The sequence below is a fragment of the Phoxinus phoxinus genome (assembly GCF_949152265.1).
Source record: "Phoxinus phoxinus genome assembly, chromosome: 2".
NCBI classification, from domain to species: domain Eukaryota; kingdom Metazoa; phylum Chordata; class Actinopteri; order Cypriniformes; family Leuciscidae; genus Phoxinus; species Phoxinus phoxinus.
The window spans coordinates 4,636,473-4,656,771 of record NC_136877.1 but is presented as its reverse complement, the minus strand read 5'-3'; the positions used below and the strand labels follow the sequence as shown (position 1 = coordinate 4,656,771).

The 20,299-nt window shown below is 38.0% G+C and overlaps 2 protein-coding genes across 3 annotated transcripts in view; both read right to left on the bottom strand.

Annotated features, from left to right (window-relative positions):
- The window catches only part of trip4 (thyroid hormone receptor interactor 4), an 87,973-nt gene extending 77,240 nt beyond the window's left edge, over positions 1 to 10,733 (bottom strand). Inside the window, exons 1-8 of the mRNA XM_079598668.1 lie at positions 10,540 to 10,733; positions 9,861 to 10,033; positions 8,686 to 8,813; positions 7,846 to 8,064; positions 6,740 to 6,818; positions 6,540 to 6,645; positions 4,331 to 4,546; positions 2,970 to 3,096 (exon numbers count right to left, since the gene is read on the bottom strand). Coding sequence (XP_079454794.1) covers positions 2,970 to 3,096; positions 4,331 to 4,546; positions 6,540 to 6,645; positions 6,740 to 6,818; positions 7,846 to 8,064; positions 8,686 to 8,813; positions 9,861 to 10,033; positions 10,540 to 10,619 — 1,128 coding nt within the window. The 5' untranslated portion in view covers positions 10,620 to 10,733. The remainder of the gene's footprint in view (positions 1 to 2,969; positions 3,097 to 4,330; positions 4,547 to 6,539; positions 6,646 to 6,739; positions 6,819 to 7,845; positions 8,065 to 8,685; positions 8,814 to 9,860; positions 10,034 to 10,539) is intronic.
- A 1,012-nt stretch (positions 10,734 to 11,745) lies between these two features.
- LOC306991112 (NLR family CARD domain-containing protein 3-like) lies at positions 11,746 to 19,804 on the bottom strand. Of its 2 annotated transcripts, XM_079598641.1 has the most exons (7): positions 19,669 to 19,804; positions 18,083 to 18,273; positions 14,287 to 16,365; positions 13,433 to 13,606; positions 13,038 to 13,211; positions 12,596 to 12,642; positions 11,746 to 12,425 (listed from the first exon to the last, which is right to left on the bottom strand). In XM_079598641.1, exons 2-7 carry the CDS (start codon positions 18,229 to 18,231, stop codon positions 11,878 to 11,880), a joined length of 3,171 nt encoding a protein of 1,056 aa, XP_079454767.1. In that variant the 5' UTR covers positions 18,232 to 18,273; positions 19,669 to 19,804; the 3' UTR covers positions 11,746 to 11,877. The 2 variants fall into 2 exon arrangements, with proteins under 2 accessions (XP_079454767.1, XP_079454768.1); XM_079598642.1 differs by lacking the exon at positions 19,669 to 19,804 and having other exon boundaries at positions 18,083 to 18,353.
- Positions 19,805 to 20,299: the final 495 nt, after the last annotated feature.

Sequence of the window (20,299 nt, the reverse complement as noted above, 5' to 3'; positions counted from 1 at the left end):
TGAATTGCTGTTTTTGTTTTGAAGTCCATAAAAGTGCATCTATCCGTCATAAAAGTGCCTCTATACATCATAAAAGTGCATCTATCCATCATAAAAGTGCATCTATCCATCATAACAGTGCATCTATCCATCATAACAGTGCATCTATCCATCATAAAAGTGCATCTATCTATCATTAAAGTGCATCTATCCATCATAAAAGTGCATTATCCGTGCATCTATCCATCATAAAAGTGCCTCTATCCATCATTAAAGTGCATCTATCCATCATAAAAGTGCATCTATCCATCATAAAAGTGCATCTATCCATCATTAAAGTGCATCTATCCATCATAAAAGTGCATCTATCCATCATAAAAGTGAATCTATCATCATAAAAGTGCATTATCCATCATAAAAGTGCCTCTATACATGATAAAAGTGAATCGATTATCATAAAAGTGCATTATCAGGGCTCCAGACTGCGACCAAATGGTCGCATTTTGCGACCAAAATTTTAGTGTGTGCGACTGAATTTTACATCCAGTCGCACATGTGCGACCAGTAAATTTGTCCCTTTTTTTTTTTTTTTACACGTTAAACGTGGAAGGGGCTTATCAATGAATCCGGAATGTGTGGCAGGCCAATGAGTGCGAGAAGAATAGGGAATGGCCACTGTAAGTGACTAATGTGTGGAGGGGGAGGGTCCCAGAGATAATCGAGCGCGCGTTTAAACGTCTGTGGGAAGGAGACGGAGACAAATATCACAACCTGCTATGTGCGTCTGAGCAACGAGCAAGCGAACTATTGACTCGTTCTGCGGCTAGTGTGCCAGTCAAATTCACTTGCTGGCTTCCCAAATAATACATTACAACAGCGAAAATAAAAAAAACGTGAACAAAACGATTACTCTTTGTAAACACTGTTCAATGCAAGTGCCAAATGCTCAAACACGACCTGTCATTTACGCCGTCATAATCCGGGAGTTGATAGCGCACGAGCGCAGACGAGACCTGAACTGCAGACGTTACCATCGGTGTTTAAACTAAACTCATCATTTATGTTTTGCCAATGTAAACATTCAAGAGGAAGACGCGAAAGAGAACTCGCGTCTAGATTTGTGCGCGCGTGTGTGTGTGCGTGCGTGCGCGCGTGTGTATGCGTAGGCTACTCATCTCAGACAGCGCGCAAATATTGAGTTATCTTTCAAGTCTTGCACTTGAATGGACAAATTAATACAAAAAGTATGTCAACATGTCCGTCTTGATGAGTATAGCAGACATAGTTATGCCTTAAGTGAACATTCATCACTGTATCGGTGTAGGCCTACAGAATCAGCTCTGAATTGAATAGCTTTCTTTAATTTTATACAGTCAAATATTCAATGTTATTTTAAATTTGATTATTTTATTCAATTTTTGTACCTGAAAACTAATGTTAGACCTACCTGAAAAGCATAGTGTGGCGAGCAGGGCGAGGTCGAGGGACGTGAGAGCGGCGCGAGACCGGTGGCGTGATTACTGATGAGCGACACCTGCGCGACGCACCGGTCTCGTATCTCTCACGGAGGAGCGGAGGCATATAGGAGGAGCGACGACAGTGAAGAACGAGAGAGGACAGGCCTGTGTTTTGTTTCTGTAGCCAGCAGTCGTCCGCGAGGGACTGCTGGCTTATACTTTCATTTTGTATTTGTTTATTTATTTATTAAAGTTGTCTAAATGTCCGCCGGTTCCCGCCTCCTTCTTCCCATAACCTTGTTACACATAGTTTATTTTATTAGTAGGCTATGCTCTAATGCATTTATTTGTGCTTTTGCTTGTGGTTAGATTATTTGTTCTTATTTTCTTTATTTTTTTTTTACAGTAGTCTTTTTTTCCCCCTGAACACAGCACATACCGAATCATACCGAAACCGTGAACCTAAAACCGTGATACAAACTGAACCGTGTCCGTGAGCTATTTGAAACGTTGCAGCCCTAGTACATTGCCACAGTCGGATGATGATTCAGAGTGAGAGGTTTTAGTGGCGAAAAAAGGCCGAACCCACCATTTTCTGGAAGACTGGATGCGAGAATTCAGCTGGTTGAGGTAGTAGTACTGTAAGAAGACTAATTCCATGAACTGTGAATGTTGTAGTCGCTACCCCATAACTGCGGGGAACACGAAGTTTGCCGACAGTGCAGGCACTTCACAGTTTAAACACAATACTCTATTTAAACACAATCTTAGCCTCAAGCATAGAGTATGCCGTGACATGTTAATAAATCAACTGCCGGTTGCTTTTAGAAGACAAGAGGCTGTAACGTTAAATCAGAGCGCAAAGCCATTGTAATTTCTGCATCTATTATCTAAATATTTATTAGTAATACACTGGAAATTAGTAGAAATGTGAATATTTGGTTAGTATGTTGATTTACGATGTGTGCTCCTAAATTTTCTGGTTGTGCCCCTAAAATTTTTACTTGGGGGCCACTGTGCTCCTAGTGAAAAAAGTTAGTCTGGAGCCCTGATTATCCATCATACAAGTGCATCTATCCATCATTAAAGTGCCTCTATACATCATAAAAGTGCATCTATCCATCATAAAAGTGCATCTATACATCATAAAAGTGCATCTATACATCATAAAAGTGCATCTATCCATCATAAAAGTGCATCTATCCATCATAAAAGTGCTCCACACTGCTCCGGGGGTTAATAAAAGGTCTTCTTAAGTGAAGCCATGCATTTGTGTAACAAAAAATATTAATATTTAAAACTTTATAAAGTAAAATAACTAGCTTCCGGCCAATCATACTGCCATTATAAAGTCAGGAATTTTTTTTATATAACTCCGATTGTATTCGTCTGAAAGAAGAAAGTCATACACACCTAGGATGGCTTGAGGGTGAGTAAATCATGGGCTAATTTTAATTTTTGAGTGAACTAAATGAAATAAATATATTTATGATATAAATATAAGCTCTTCAAAAGCAGATTGTTTGCACCCACCTCTGGCGCGGCCTGTACTATATTGGGGTTGACGAGCTCTCTGAGGTGAGGTCGATCAGTGGAAACTGAATGTTTTGATGTCCGACCAAAAGAACCAGTGTGGATGTCCTTGACTGTATCGTCAAACCTTTTGCAACCAAAAAAATGATATTCATATTATACCTTGCCAATCATGCAATTAATGCTGCCTTCAAGTCATGGGACTTTGCGAACGGTCAATTGTGAGAGAGAAACTTGCAATTCTGAGGAAAAGTTTTTTTTCCCTTAGAATTGGACTTAAATTTTAGTTTATATATCTCACAAATATGAGAAAAGATGTCAGAATTGCGAGATTTTAACTCATAATTGCTAGATATAAACGCACTATTGCGTGTTATAAAGTCAGAATTGAGAGAAATAAACTTGCAATTCTGACTTTTTTTTCCTCGCAATTTTTCTTGCAATTATAACACACGATTGCGACTTCATATCTCGCAATTCTGACATCTTTTCTCATATTGTGAGATATTAACTAGAATTAAAGTCCAATTCTAAGGAAAAAAATACTTTTCCTCAGAATTGCGAGTTTCTCTCTCACAATTGCGAGATAAAAAGTCGCAATTACCTATTTTATTTTTTATTCTGTGGTGGAAACAAGCTTCCATACACATGTGGCGGAAACCATTTTGGAGGTCCAGAAAAAAAATGAAACATGCTAGTCTTTTTGTCGGAGCGTCGTGAAGCGTTGCAGACGCGGCATCAGTTGTCATCCACGATGACGCACTCAACGAGATAAAACGATCGATTCTTGCATCCTGACGCCCATTGTCGTTTACGAATCGCCACGAAACCGTGCGTCAAACAGATCACGCCAAAATCAGGTTGATATAGTTTAGTCTGAACCCGGCATAAGATTCATAAAAAATGAAATAACTGAAACAACTATGGTTCCCACACCTTGGTTAACTTCAAATTCAAGGACCCTTCAAGGACTTTCCAGGTCCAATACCTTCACATACAAGGACTTAATGTGGGAACGTTGAGGTTCCACCGTAGTATTTTGTGCGTGTGTGAACGTCATGGCAACGTACAACACGAAGTATCCCACGCGGGAAACACTTAACGTAACATGTAAATGCGCTTAACTAACGTATATCAAGCATGCTAGTATACATAGGCCACGAAGTGTTGGCGAAATAACACATTAGCGGACCAGAGGGAATACTATGGATTTTTTCCCCAGAAAACTCACTTTCAAGGACCTGTTTATTTACACAAACTTTCCAGGGCCTTGACTTTTTTTTTTTTTTTAGATTCACAAACTTTCAAGGATTTCAAGGACCCGTGGGAACCCTGAATTAATTATGAAGCTGGCTTCTTACTTCTGGTAGTACGGAGTCATATTCTCCCCTTCATTCAGCACTCGTCTACCCGCGAAATCGAGCGTGATCTTGCGGTCTTTGCGGGAGGCGTGGCGAAGCTCCCGGAGCTCCTCGTCTCGCTTGCGTAAGGCCTCCCTCTCACCTGGAGAAAGCCACTGGTTCGAGTCCGTTGCAAAATAATCAGATTCATCATCCAAGACTTGTGTCCTCTTAACACTAAAAGAAAGTGGAAGGGGTGAAATTGTTGAAAGGGTCATTTTTTGAGATGTGAACAGATATGTACAGGCTACACATCACTGAAAGGGTAACTGTTGCCATTGAACCTAGGCTCTTTTTGTGTATCTACACGAGTTAAACTTTCGTGTAAAAGCATACCGGTAATTAGAATGGAAACGTCAATTTTAAGACTGACCGTATTTTCATTTTAGCTCAAAATGCCTTTTGAATGGGAAGGCATGGGGCACTTCTATGATAGCATCAAAATTATAGAGGGAAAGCTCCTAAAGCTCAGTTCCATATAAATTCACTGATAATGTTGTTGTTTTGTCATTAGTGAAAATCAATATTGACCTTATATTTGAAAAAGGATCCTCATATAATAATGAATTGATTCATTGATACAGATCAACTATTTATGACTGACAACAGCTACAGTGAGTTGTTCAAAACCTTTCTTTTTAGTAAACTTTGTGTACACAAACGATGTAGTCAATAATGGAGTTCATGTGTAGAGCCCCTGGTGATACTTCAAGCACAGTTTCATGTTGTGTTGAACCGCCTTAGTGTTTTAAAAATAGCGATTTTGATGCTATCATAGAAGTGCCCCTAGCACTCTCATTCAAAAGGCATTTTGACCTAAAACTAAAATACGGTCAATTTTAAAAGTGGCGTTTCCATTCTAATGATGCTTTTACACGACTCAGTTTGACTCGGGTAGATTAACAAAAAAAGCCAAGGTTCAATTTTGGCAACAGTTAAAATACTAGTAAAAGCTCTCTAAAAGTAAAATAAATTGGTTATTTATTATTGGTTATGGTATTTATTTCGTTCTTCCGGGTTCTTTCTAGTTCTCTAAACATGAACCAGCACAGTGTATGCACACATATCTTCTTAAAATAAAAAATATTATGTGCAAATAAGGACACTGATACAGCCGTACGTCTAATCATGAATTATTCTGATACACAGAAGACAATGATGTAGCTTGTGAATGTAATGAATATATTATTATTTAGACCTTTTAAATGTTCTTCTGCATTTCTTCCTCTTTCTTTATACATCATCTGAAAGCTGAATAAATACGATTTCCATTGATGTGTGGTTTGTTAGGATAGGACAATACTTAATCGAGATATGACTATTTGAAAATCTGGAATCTGAGGGTGCCAAAAAAGAAAAATTTTGAGAAAATCTCCTTAAGTTGTGCATTTATGCTCACGATTGTGCTGCATTCACTCACAAAAATAAACATTTTATATATTTACGGTAGGAAATTTACAAAATATCATCATGGAACATGATCTTTACTTAAAGGATTAGTTTACTTTTAAAATGAAAATTCTGTAATCATATACTCACCCTTAAGTTGTTTCAAACCTGTATGAATTTCTTTCCTCTGCTGAACACAAAGGAAGATATTTTGAAGAATGTCAGTAACCAGACAGTTTTTGGTTCCCATTGACTTCCATAGTAGGAAAAAAATATACTATGGAAGTCAATGGGAACCAAAAACTGTCTGGTTACTGACATTCTTCAAAATATCTTCCTTTGTGTTCAGCAGAAGAAAGAAATTCATACAGGTTTGAAACAACTTAAGGGTGAGTAAATGATTACAGAATTTTCATTTTAAAAGTGAACTAATCCTTTAATATCCTAATGATTTTTGTCATAAAAGAAAAATCGATAAGTTTGACCCTTACAATGTATTGTTGGCTATTGCCACAGATATACCCGTGCGGCTCCAGACTGGTTTTGTGATCCAGAGTCACATATTTTAATATTCATGTGTCTGTATAATGAGTGTGTTGCAGGTCTGTGTTTTATTGGTTGCGGTCTCCCCTCTTCCCAACCTTTTCCACAACTTAACATGCCCATATCTTAAGACTTTTTGAACTCTGAGATGTGAACGATCAGTGCTTAACCGGGGGGTTCAAGACACTTTAAAAGTGAGTGCATTGCACACCACAACAGAGTATTTGGACAGGCAGACCTGTTCTTGTCAAACTCCAGAAGTTTGTCTTTGTGCTTTACGGCTTTATCCAGACCAGTCTTCACCTTGGTCGCTTGGTGGGGCAGATAGTCCCGTTCAGTTCCCTCTGGGTCCACACAGAAAAACAAAGGCTGTCAGTATCACGCAAATGCTACTAGTCAAAGGAAAACACACACTGTACAATCAACTTAATGTCTCACCTCCCATGAGTTTTTTACGGAGCTTTTGACTTTTGTTGGAGTCTCGCTGCAGTATCTCTTGCTCCTCATTGGTACAGACCTGAATTATGTGTGAAAGAAATGTTAAACGGTGATAATGAAGGCTTCTTAAAACAGTTGTTCATCACTATCATAATCAAAATGGCAAGGTCCATTAGATTAGACAAGATACAGAATAGTGGTTGACCAGTATGGGCTTTTCCATGGCCAGTGAAAAGATCTATAGTCAATATTTATACTATGATTGAAAAGTTTGGGATCTGAAATATTTTTTTATTTTTTTCAAAGAAGAGTCTAACTTACTTTACTTGATCGAAAATTCAGTTAAAAACTACAAACGAACTCAAAAGTAAAAGATTTGAATGGTAATGAGAATGTTTTCATGATCATTCTATTCCAATTTAAGTCAAAACTTGAATGAGTCTTTCATTTACTTTATACGTCTCATTATATCATAAAAGTTCTCTAACGTTATTTTGCACCATTGCTTTGGCAAAGTATCTGGCAAACGAACTAAAATGTGTATAAATGATATTCAAAGTCACATGACACACTTTTAACATTAAATAAAGCACATAAACAGCGCTTGAGATTATCATTGCCCCTTTTTTTTATGTCGGTAATGTTTTGCTCTTGGTCTTCTACTAGTGCTGTGCTAACAACTTGTACAACATATCCATGTTCTTAGAATTAGCTGCTTGTCTAATCAAATTATTGTACTCTCGATCAGATCGAATACAAATAACTAAATTGTTCTGTTGGCACACTTTGTAGACAATGTGTAATTGTGAATCATAAAAAAATAGGTTATCAAGATCTTTCAGGACATGGTACCAAATTAAAAAAGTGTTGCTGTAAATGGAACAGGTAAATATAAAAATATAAAACAGCAAATAGTTTCTGTTATTATCAGCAATGTGTAATTGTGATGTTCTATCAAAACATCTACAATAAAGTCTAACATTTGACCATGTGTTGTGTTCTCTTTTATTTTTAATAACTGGATAATCTGTGTTGACAAGCAACCACCCCCTTAGTGCCCCTTTAGGTCTACATCACTAACACAGACTGATGAATGAGAGGCTCACCAGACTGCCGCAGAACAAACAGGGCCCGGATCCCTCTTGCTCACACACGATCCGTCCGCAGCTCAGACAGTTGTTGACGAGTCTGTGTTTCTGAGCCAAACACTCGCAGGACTGACGGCCCGGCAGCAGAACCGCCAGCTTATCTCCACCCTCTTTAGCGTACAGATTCACAAACTTGTTCTTCTTCTTCACTGAGCTGGAGCCGCTGTTCTCCTGAGCCTGATAACAGCAAGTAAATCCCTCTGTAAGTCTCTCCAGTTCAACTTCATAAGAGTTTACGATATTTAAATACCAAAAATTAGAATATGGTGCAAAAGTGAAATTTTTCCAGTAATTCAACTTAAAATGTAAAACTAATATACATTATTATAAAGACTCATTACATGCAAAGTGAGATATTTCAAGCCTTTATTTGTTATAATTTTGATGATTATGGCTTACAGCTTATGAAAACCCCAAATTGTGAAAAGGTTTTCATAAGCTGTAAGCCATAATCATCAAAATTATAACAAATAAAGGCTTGAAATATCTCACTTTGCATGTAATGAGTTTATATATAATATATTAGTTTCACATTTTACGTTGAATTACTGAAAAAAAATAACTTTTGCACGATATTCTAATTTTTCAAGTTTCACCTGTAAATGTGAGAATCTATTATAATAACCATGTTTCTTCCATCTGCAGAAATTTTCAAATATTGTACAAAATGGCTGTAAAGCGAAGTCCAGTTCTCAGAAGTCACGCTCACACAGGCATGTTAAACATGTTTCCCGCAAGTCGTCACCTGACGTGTGTTTACAGCTTAAGAGTTTACGATATTTAAATAAGGTGACGTACCTTCATCAAGTCAATGGGAGTTTTGACAGGCTCCGGCTCTGCCTGACAGACAGTCGTGATCTCTTGCTTGTTTCTTCCCTTTCGCTTGGTCTTCTTCTGGTTGTCTTTGGGAGTTGTGTCTAGACCCTCTGGGGCAGATATTTCATACAATATTACTTTATTGACAGATATATTTTCATAGCAATAACAAAATTATTGGCAGGGATGCAGAGATCAAGCAATATAGAAGTACTTTTTAAAGTTGCGATAAAATTGACATAGCGACTAATCTTTTTTTCTGTATTGTAACCCAATGAAAAAAAAAAGTAGATTGGGGACTTGGTTCTATTCATTGGTTTTTAATTGGATGTTGAGGTTTGATGTTTGATGTTGCATGCAAAATGAAGGCAGATAAACAGCAGCTTGAAGAGGGAGGGTTTAAGGCCCATTGACACCAAGACAAATGTTTTGGGAGTTAAAATGTTTAATTTGAATTAACATTAACATTTGCATGCTGTCAATGCAACAGATTTTTTATGGCGAGGTGTTGGAATCTCTTTTCCATTGCACTGCGAATAAAACACATAATACATGCATACATGTAACTATGACAAATATCAGTCACGCGAAAATCAAATACTGGGACAAACATAATAACCTACCGGTAAATTATAAGGAAAAAATATAAATAGGGTATTTCAGCATCTTGATAAGAAAATAGCATATTATACCACTTTATCCCAGCTTTTTTATAAAAGTGAAAGTCCTCTGACAAATCGCATGGGAAAATTACATTTAAAATCAAATTTTCTAACCCGTACAGGCCTTTTAGCAGATTAACGAAGAAGTCTTGCATACATCGCCAGAGACAAGTCTGCCGTTTTATATTTATAGGAAATATTAAAAAAGGAAACATGTAGGCTACATGGATAAATCATTCTAACCCTAACAGGCATTTAAACAACTAGATGAATATAAAAGAGGTGAATTTTCATTTCATACCAACATTAAACCTGACAAAGAAGAATATATAGGGTAGTTTGAAAAAACAAAACAAAAAAAACATCAGCCTTATCAAACCGATTCAGATTATTGACCAATATGGGAATGGTAACTCCTATATTATCCTTAATACTTAAGTTAAATTCTAAATTCTTATGTATTGACAGTGAAAACATCAGTGTGTCTGTATTTACCCATGACCGGCTCTATCCTGAAGACTCCCAGACCATCAGGCGATTGCGTTCGACACCTCTGCCATCTCTGCACCAGCTCATCCACAAACTCCTGCTTCTTCCCCTCTGTTCCTTGTAGGAGATCTCCAACATACTCCACAATTTCATCAGCATTGTCAATGGAAAGGATGTACCTGAAAAACAACAACAAAAATCCAGATCTGAGCCAAACATAGTGTGTATTGCTGTCTGGGACAGTGCTCACTTATTTCCACAAATACTGTTTTCTGTTTGGATACCCAAATATACCCATCACAAACTCCAAACAATCTACCACATTTCATGTTATGATAACTCATACACTAAGATATCGTTCACATATGGTTATTATAAACAGTTATCCTAGTACTGTGGGACTAAATTACATAATCATGCACCAGGGTGTTACCAGGGTGTAAGTTACATTATTGGAAGTACGAAGTCAAAAAAACATGGTACCATTTTGCTAAAGAGAGTGTGGCCCACCAAGTTATCTCTGTTAGTTTTACATGAAAGGACTTTCAGGTAGACAAATGTGTACACATTAAGTCCACTTTCTGGCTTGTCAGGTCTGTCATTTATATTTTACAGCATTTAACGACAATAGACAGGCTCGCGTACAATTCATCATCCAGTCTAGAGGCATAAAAAAAATACTTACTGTACAATGTCGTCGCTGGCTTCTAATCCAAAACTATGCTTTAACTTATCGACAGTCCAGCGAAGCAAAGAATCGGTCATGATGAAGTTAGTAAACTGTGAGACACTGCAGTGGCTGTACTTTAACTCAGAGCTGTCAGGATTTCTCTCAGAGACTGTAACGGCTTCCGGGAGACGTATTTTAAAATAAAAGTCTCCATCAGTCTTGCAGGTCTGGTGTGATGGGTTAAAACAATAATTATATTAATGTAACTATTTACTGTATATTTTAAATGATATTAAGGTTTATTGGTGCTTTTCATCAAATGTAAAAATGTATCCCGATCACTGCTTAAGTTTACGAACATCATATCATATGAGACTTGTTACTTTTCTCAACGCTACGAACCAACAGGACGAACAGGACGAACCAATCACAATCCTTTTATTGACAACTTATAGCAACTTGCTAAATTAAAATGTCAGATAAGAATCCATGTGGTAAAATTACACCTGAAATGCCACACATTATTTTTTGGCACTAATACACGCCAAAGTTCGATTTTCATTGTTGATTTGAAGCTTTCAAAATTAGCTACATTCGTAGTTTTTTAAAAGTAAAGCAACATTTTATTTCATGAGGCTAAAAATATTTTTAAAAAGTAAAAAAAAAAAACACACAATGTAGAAGATCATAACTGATGCAAAAAGAGAAATTAAGAAGAACACCACATGATTTTAAAATGTTAAATCTAAGTCAGAACAGCAAGTTAACTAAGGATCGTTTGATATTCCAAGCTGGATATACATTGTCTACGCCATGTTATTATAGTTTATACAAAATGTTGATAAGGAAAAAAACTTTACAATCTCTGTCAATTTAAGCCACTTCTAACTAACAGTAGTAATTCAATGACATTATAATTATATATATATATATGTAACCTCCAACAAGAAATAGTTAACATTATTGCACTGCCTTTCTCTGTTATGCTTTGTCTCTTTGACATAAATATATAAAATAATGTTTAACAGACTAGGATGCAAAATAGAAATACAAGCACAAAGTTATTATTTATATACACATATTTTTCCAAATAAGAATATAACAGTCAAATGTAAGTTATGCACTGGTAGAAAACACTTCTCAAGCATTGAACTCTCTCTCAAATGTGCCATTTATAATAATGTAAAAATGTTATTATATTATTTTATTTGTGCATAGCACACAGATTAAATATCACACTAACCTAATAAATTAATAATTTAAGTCATATTTTAACCCAAATTTTGCATAATTACATTTATTTCCTCCACAGGCTGTATTTGGCCCGCGGTCTGAATGTTTGACACACCTGACTTACATCTTCTGTATTTCACATAAACACACTGAAGAGCCGCTATCAACCCCAACACCAAATCCTGCATAGAGGGGCTCAGTGAATGTGCAGTGGAAGGTGTAAATGTGGATCATTTTGCCTGTTTCAGAGGAAACACTGTAAAAAGACAAAGAGCCAGCTGGCTGATCTAGGTACACTCCTATAATGTTAGAACATGACGAGGGTGCGGGTACGTCAGTTCTTGCATTATTATGCCTGGCATAGTAATTTTTACCGGAGCAGACCAGACTCCAGGACTTTTCATTGAGTCCAAACCTGCAGTCGCTCCCTCCTTTCCTGTTGATATCCCGATATGTGACTGCTATATGACTCCAGCCACTCCATTCAGCCTCCCAGTAACAGCGTCCAGTCATACTCTCTCCACACAGGACCTGCTCGTAGTGCTCAAATCTTTCTGGATGATCAGGATAAGGCTGCTCCTCTTCCAAATATGTTGCCTTTTTATTGTTCTCAGACAGAATGAGATGCGTGTTCACTGTGTTTTGATCGAATGTGAGATGACAGGAATCTGAAGAGAGATTAAAACATCAGTGATATCACTATAGATCCTTGATTTTGTCATCTTTGTCTTTGGCACTATTCTATGACTGCTTTTGGATAATTTATATTATAAAAGCACAATAATATTGAATTGAAAAAAACTGAATGTGCATGAAGTGTGTCAGAGTGAGAACCTACATTTCCGCAGTCCTGGTGTGATCCTAAATGACTCTCTGTGGTCCAAACTAAACAACACAAAAGAAGGCATGTAAAAATGGTCTTAGACAAACCATCACCTTCTATCACTTGTCCAGAGTTTGCATGTTGACTGTTGCTATTGCTTTCCCCCTCTGTTTTTCTATATTAAAAAACTAAAGTCCAAAAACAAATGTCCCAATGATTTAAAAATTTCAGTGAAATGTTCATGTTATGTGTTTTGGTTGCATTTTTAAGTTCATAAAAAAACGGATGGTGTAAAATAGGCACATCATATAGTATTATCAATATATTGATCAATATACCCATGAATCTAATTTAATCGTAATCCAATCACGACATGTGTTGCGGCATAGGCAAAGATCACATAGTTTTGTGTGAAATACACCCCTAATGTACACTACACAATTTCAGGTCTACATACTTGAGTATCTGCAGTGTGCAGTTTGGGTGGTTCAGTCGATCCGAGAGCATCTTGACTCCGGAGTGTCCTGGGCAATTGTAGCTCAGATCCAACTCTCTCAAGTGTGATGGGTTTAAACTCAGAGCTGAGGCCAGACAACAACAACCTTCCTCTGTCACCATACAGCCAGATAATCTAAACATGCATATCAACAGTCAGAAAATCTGCAAACACACACACTGTTTATAGTACAGTTTAAGATAGTTTTTTAGAACTGTTGTACATGTGGTAATTTACACATAGTATTAGACCAGATATTAAAAGTGACTGTCTGGAACCAGATGGGCAGCTTGCATGTAACTTTCACAAAGGATTTAATTTTTTCAAAATAATTTAACTTAAAAACTCTTAGAAACCTCAGTATCTCTAGTTGACAGTTTGGACTCTTCAGTCCATCAGAGAGAAGCTTCACTCCTGAGTCCTGGAGGTCATTGTTACTCAGGTCCAGCTCTCTCAGTACGGAGTTTGATGACTGTAGAGCTGAGGCCACGATCTCACAAGATTTATCAGTGAGATTACAGTCAGCTAGACTGTAAGAGAACAAAACATAATTCAAATGATATCTACAGATAACTGCACAGGGTAATTCAAATAAAGTCCTCGTCCTTAAAGGTGAAGTATGTAGTTTCTGCAACACTAGTGGCACCTATTGGAATTACAAAAATAAAGCATATTTCCAAACCTTGCAAATGGCCCGTTCATGTGTCGCACCTTCCCCAACTAAAATATCACAAACAACTCTTACGGGTGCTTGTGAAGGCATGTCTCAGCATGTAAAAGTGGGCTACTTTCAATTAAAGGTCCAACATATTAGGAATACTTTTAGCTGCGTTGCTATGTGTCATGAGTATGCAATTGATTAGGCAACACTCTGTCTTAAGTGTTGCGAGTGTTTCGCCAATGAAAAACCCATTCTGCATCGGGCTCATTTTTGACATGACATGTCATGACATACTGACTGAAAACGAGTAAACATTACAAACTGCTACAATAGCCACCCCACAAACTCTCAGCCTGCTACAGTAGCATCACAAGCCCACTTAAAACAACTTGAAAACAGTCATGGCTGTCATGCCTATTGACTATTTAGTCTAATTTAGCCAGAGACTTGGTTCAACTTAATAAGGAAAAATCTGCAAAGTTGTAAAAATGTCAATTTAGGCAAATTATAAAATAACAGAAAGCAGCAACATTTGAATTTAACACTCACAGAGCTTTCCTGCAGTTCTTCACCGCTGGTAAGAGTTTTCTTCGACCTTCTTCCAATGTATTAAATGTCTTGGGATTAAGTTCCTCCAGCACCTCGTCTGACATCTGAAACATGTAGGCGATCGTTGAGCAAAGTGCAGGCGAGAGTTTCTTCTCTGAGTATTTGTCTGATTTCAGAAACTCCTGGATCTCTCTGTACAGAGTCTGATCTTTCATTTCAAAGAGACAAAGATAAAGATTGATGGATCTATCAGCTGAAAGATTATGTCCATGTTTAATTTTGTCTTTAATACAAGCAGTTGTTTTCTCGATGCTCCTTGAACAGCTGTGAGTGTTGGTCAGTAGATCCTTTAGGAGTTTCTGATTGGACTCAAGTGAGATGCCCAGCAGGAACCGGAGGAAAAGATCCAAGTGTCCATTCTCGCTTTCTAAGGCTTTATCTACAGCGCCTCTGAGCAAATTATGCAGGGAATCAAAAAACCTTAGTGCCTCCACAGTGTTAATTACATAACAGTAAAACACATAAACAGCTGCCAGAAACTCCTGAAAGCTCAGATGCACGAAGCAATAGACTTTCCTCTGATGAATCACAGACTCTTCTTTAAATATCTCAGTGCAAATCCCAGAATACACTGAGGCGTCAATGACATCTATCCCGCATTCCCTCAGATCCTCCTCATAGAACATGATGTTGCCCTTCTTGAGTTGTTTGAAAGCAAGTTCAGCAAGTTTCAAAATCCCTTCCCTGTTGAATTGCAGGAGTCTTCCTGGATCTCTCTCATCATACTTCTGATTCCTGATGTTTATCTGAATGATCAGGAAGTGGATGTACATTTCAGTCAGAGTTTGAGGGATTTCTGCACCATCGTCTTGTTTCAGGATGTTCTGAAGCACAGTGGATGAGATCCAGCAGAAGACGGGTATGTGGCACATGATGTGGAGGCTTCTTGATCTTCTGATGTGTGAGATAATTCTGCTGGCTTGATGCTGATCGCTGATCCTCTTCCGGAAATATTCCTCCTTCTGAGGGTCATTGAATCCCTGAATTTCTGTCACACGGTTAATGCAATCTGAAGGGATCTGATTGGCCGCTGCTGGTCTCGAGGTGATCCAGATGAGAGCAGAAGAAAGCAGCTCTCCTCTAATGAGATTTGACATCAACACACCCACTGATGAAGACTCATTCACATCAGAAACTTTCTGTCCGTCTGAAAACATCAGAGTAATTCGGCTTTCATCCAGACCATCAAAGATGAACACCATTTTACATTCATCATAAATCTTTGAGTCCACATCTTGAAGTTCAGGAAGAAAGTCGAGCAGAAGTTTGCGAATACTGTACTGATGATCTTTAATCAAGTTCAACTCTCGAAATGGAAGCACAAACATGAAATCAACATCCTGATTAGCTTTTCCTTCAGCCCAGTCCAGAATGAATTTCTGCACAGAGACTGTTTTTCCAATTCCAGCGACACCTTTAGTAAGAACAGTCTTTATTGTGTCATTCCCCTCTCTTCTCTTCCCCTCACATCCTAGTTCAGTTAAGGATTTAAAGATGTCATTGCAGTGGATTTGAGAGTCTTGTGAATGTTGTGTCCTGGCTGTTTTCTCCATCTGTAACACTTCATGTTCTTCATTCACCCCTTCACTCTCTCCCTCTATGATATAGAGCTGTGTGTAGATCCTATTCAGGAGGGTTTGATTCTCCTGTAGTCTGATTCCCTCAAATAAGTTCTCATACTTGTTCCTCATGCTGGTTTTGTGTCTCTCTTTGACTATCTGCAGGACATCATCCACCACCAGCTGCAGGTTTTTAGACTCCTTCAGCCGGGCTGCTTTTGTGTAACAAAGAGAAGAACCAGCAGATCTGGATCCTCCCGAGACTTTATCTGTTTGTAGAACGGGCCGTGTTCTAGATCTCTTCCCGCACTGAGGACAGTCAAAGTCTTCTGATGAGCTGGACTTAGTCCAGTAGCCGCTGATACACTGTTTGCAGAAACTATGTTTACAGGAAATAGAGACTGGGTCTCTCAGAACCTGCTCACACACTCCACATGTGGAACGAACCTGGAGCAAATCCCTGCAGAGAGACAATAGATGTGTTATCTGGTAACATCGTTAGCACTGCATGCACTTAAAAGTGTGTGAGTTTGAGCTAATCATATTTGCATACTTGCCTTATATGCACACTTTTTGTTTCAATCAGACTAAACTCATTACGATTGATGAATCTGAACGTAGTGTTTACATGAACACTAAATAAAGTGATCGTAGTTGAAGTTGATTTGCGCATTTATATGTCACAAGCTTTAAATCGGAATCGATTTAGACATGCGCACACTGCACGAATTTACAGAGTGTTTGTGCATAATAACCATTCTCCAAATTACTGTAGTTTTAAACAGCAGACTTAATATCCGTCTCTGGTCATAATTTGGAGACAATGAGCATATGAACCTTTTTGCCGTGCTGCTTGTATTTATCACTCAGTAAAAATGCCCAAAACCAGTTGTCTGTGGATGAGAATCCGAAACAAAGACTGGTGGGATGTTGTCCTGCTCCACTTCACAGACGCAGTGAAAGGAACATTTTAGAATGAGGGGACCTCATTAATAAGATACTTTATTCAACAGGAGAAACGGCTCGTTTGCAACGTCATACGTCATTACGCTATTGCACATGCGCAATCCCTTCAGTTTGGTTTTCAATCTCATGTTTACATGTTCAATCGGAACATGTTCATCTCAATCGGATTAGAAAAGGAATAAACCACCCCTTTCAATCGGATCGAAATTTCATTCAGATCAAGCTCAATCGGATCGATTAAGGTGTTTACATGAAGGCATTTCAGTCCGATTGAGCTGTCAATCCGATTACTAACAGATTATTTGGTTGCATGTAAACGTAACCAATGTTGCATCAGGTTTTTCATTGGACTGTCACTTTTCATTAATACACAGCCACATGCTAAGGGTGCTTTCACATCTGCCTCATTTAGTTAGATTGAATTGCACTAGAGTTGTCCCCCTTGGTGCGGTTCGTTTGGGCAGGTGTGAATGCAGCAATCACACTCTGGAGCGCACCAAAAGCGAACCAACTCGGTACGCTTACAAATGAACTCTGGAGCGGTTCGTTTGTGGTGAGAACGTGATGCGACCTCGAACAGACCCAACTGCCAAAGAACTGCGCATTTTTGGATTAAACCAGCTGCCGTAGTCAGCTGCGCTGTGCATTATGTCACTGTTTAGCAACATTAATGCAATGCACGCCTCCTCCTTTTGCTGCGTGCATTGCATTAAAACATTATTTTCATGCCGCATCCTATCAACTATGACCAGGGATACAATCAGCCCACGCTGTCGTCTCTCTATCCATAGTAAAAAGCGGCGTGTTGTCTGGTGGATTTTCCTCCTCGTTGTTTACTTCCAGGAGTTCTGATGTAATTTTCCCGCACGTTAATTTTTCTGACCAATCGAAGAGCAGTTATGGAAATACGTTCAAGACAAATCTGGCCAATGAGTGATGTTTATTTTGTCACGTGACTGCATTTTGGTTCGTTTCATCAACTCATCAACTGATGAGAGCAATCAGTGTGGTGTGAAAAGGAACCAAACGCCTGAAAAATGCTACAAAGTATGATTTTTCACCCTTGGTCCGGACCAAATTAACCGAACTACAGATGTGAAAGCACCCTTAAGCTTTGTGAATATGCTTACAGATAGACCATGGAAAGGAAGTGTGCCTATGTTTATCCGTCTGTACTGTATAAATTATTATGATTTAATCTTGTTTCTCACTTGGGGTCCGAGGTCACAGCTTGACCGCTGAATTCAGGTGGTATGCCCATAGATACGTCACTCTTCATAGACACACAGCTGGGTCCTGGAGTTCCTGCACTTTTAGCCTGAACAGAAACTCCTTCCTCGCTCTTTTCATGGAAACTCATTTTAGAGGCACTGCTGCTCCTCAGAAGTGGCTGGCATTAGGTCTGCAAATACACATCTTAAAATATTATACAACTGTCCTAAATACTGATCTATAAAGGCTGATAATGCAATATTCATAGCACTCCTGGGCACAAAAAAAAATGGCAAGGAAATGAGGAAATTTGTTGAGTTTTTGGCAGAATATGGGAAGTAGTGTGTGGAGTGATGAATCACAATGAAACACGAGTTGCATGGTGATGCACCAGATCAGTGTCTTTGAAAATCTACTGAGAAATAATAATAATAATAAATGCATCTCTACCACAGTGAATCATGGCGAAAGTAAGAGGAGGCTTTTTAGCTGCTGGTATTGGTGAGATACTTCATTTTGAAAAGTAATTTAATGCTTTGAGAAGGTATACAGGAGATTATTGCAGATTGGCTTGCTTCCAACAAATGAAAAGTTCTTATCTAAAGAGGAATGATCAGATGTTATTTTTCAACAAGACGATGCTGCTGCCCAAACTGCAAAGACAACCAAGAACTGGCTTGAGAACAAGTCCATCAGGTTTGTGTTTTGGCCTTGGTCAGAGTCCAGATTTGAACCCTATAGTGAATATTTGGTCTCATATTGAACTCAAATGAACTAGCAGACATATTTCAACTACTCATGAAATGTTTGAAGCCATTAACGTTAAGTGGAACAACAATGACTCCAGCAAAAAGCTGTCTGTAAGTTGCGAAAGGCGATTCCGTTGTAAAGTTACTTTACAGTATTTGTAGATGGATGGATGGATGGATGGATTAATTTACTTACAGGTATTCAAGGCTCCAGGAAAATGTTTTAATACTTTTAAAAAACCCATAGTACCAACATGAATACAAAGAGATGAAGAATCCTTAATCGTGGACGCATCTTTTAACTTTTATGTATCTTTTAAGTATCTTTTTTAAGTATATATGAACTTTTATGAACCCCAAAACAGCTGTTTCCTCTAAAACTTGCATGAATGGAAATCTGGTTTTCTAAGAAACATTGAGGGAAATGTTGAACCTGACATCTTTTCCTTTAGAATAGTGTTAAATCAAGTAAATTAATGCACAAACTAATAGCTACTACTAGTCTAATATACCACAGAGATTAGCATTCTCGTTCACTTCAATGGCGTTATGGTTTATTTTAGATATCTGAAACTAAACACAACTAAATGCTGGTGGATATCTGTCTGCGTAGCTATCGAATCTGAATAGTGTCCTTAAAATGTTTGTCATTTTACCGACAATACCGTTATTTATAAAAAATCAAGTTATGGAAACTTACCTATCAAAAAAAAAAAAAAAAAAAAAAACGAGGGTCACACCCAGACAATCGTAAATAAAGTTGAGCCCTGTTCCTGTGGAATCAGGTGGTCCCACTTCAATCGTCAGAAGTCCAAACAAACACACACACAGCTCACCCGTGAAGTTTCTTCTGCTTTCTCACACTTCTTGTGTGCCTTTGTTGCGACAAAAAACACCTCATAAAACGTCCAGATTTCACCATGCTGTAAGGAATGACTCAGTATTTGTTGGACTTTCTGTTGTAGTAACAGCCTATGTAGTTACATTTGTACGTCTCCCCCACTGTCCCCGCCAAGCCTACTGTTTTTCAGATAAAGTCAAGTGTCAAGCATCGATGACTGTCGTGTCGTGCTGGCCGTGTATACAAGAAACACTGTCGGTCACGCATAAAGTTGAAGGGTCATGTTTTTTGGTTTCAGATCCTCTAAGTTTCTGAGAAAATACTTGCTCAAGCTGGACATACATGACTAATGGAGATGATAAATAACAGTCAGTGGTGGCAACAACAAAAAATAGCCTACTAACATTTCGACGAACGAAGCGTATTTTTTTTTATCATTAGAAACACAATACTAACAAATATAATGACAAATCAAATGATGTTTTGATGAAGTTTACTGCTGTTGTGTTTTTTTTTAATGTTCAGTGAATTGATAAATGGCGCCATCCAGTGGGTCTTTAACACAGTCTGGTCTTTATCTGACAAGTGTGTCATACTGATCTTTTTCATTTCCTTTCTCATACTAA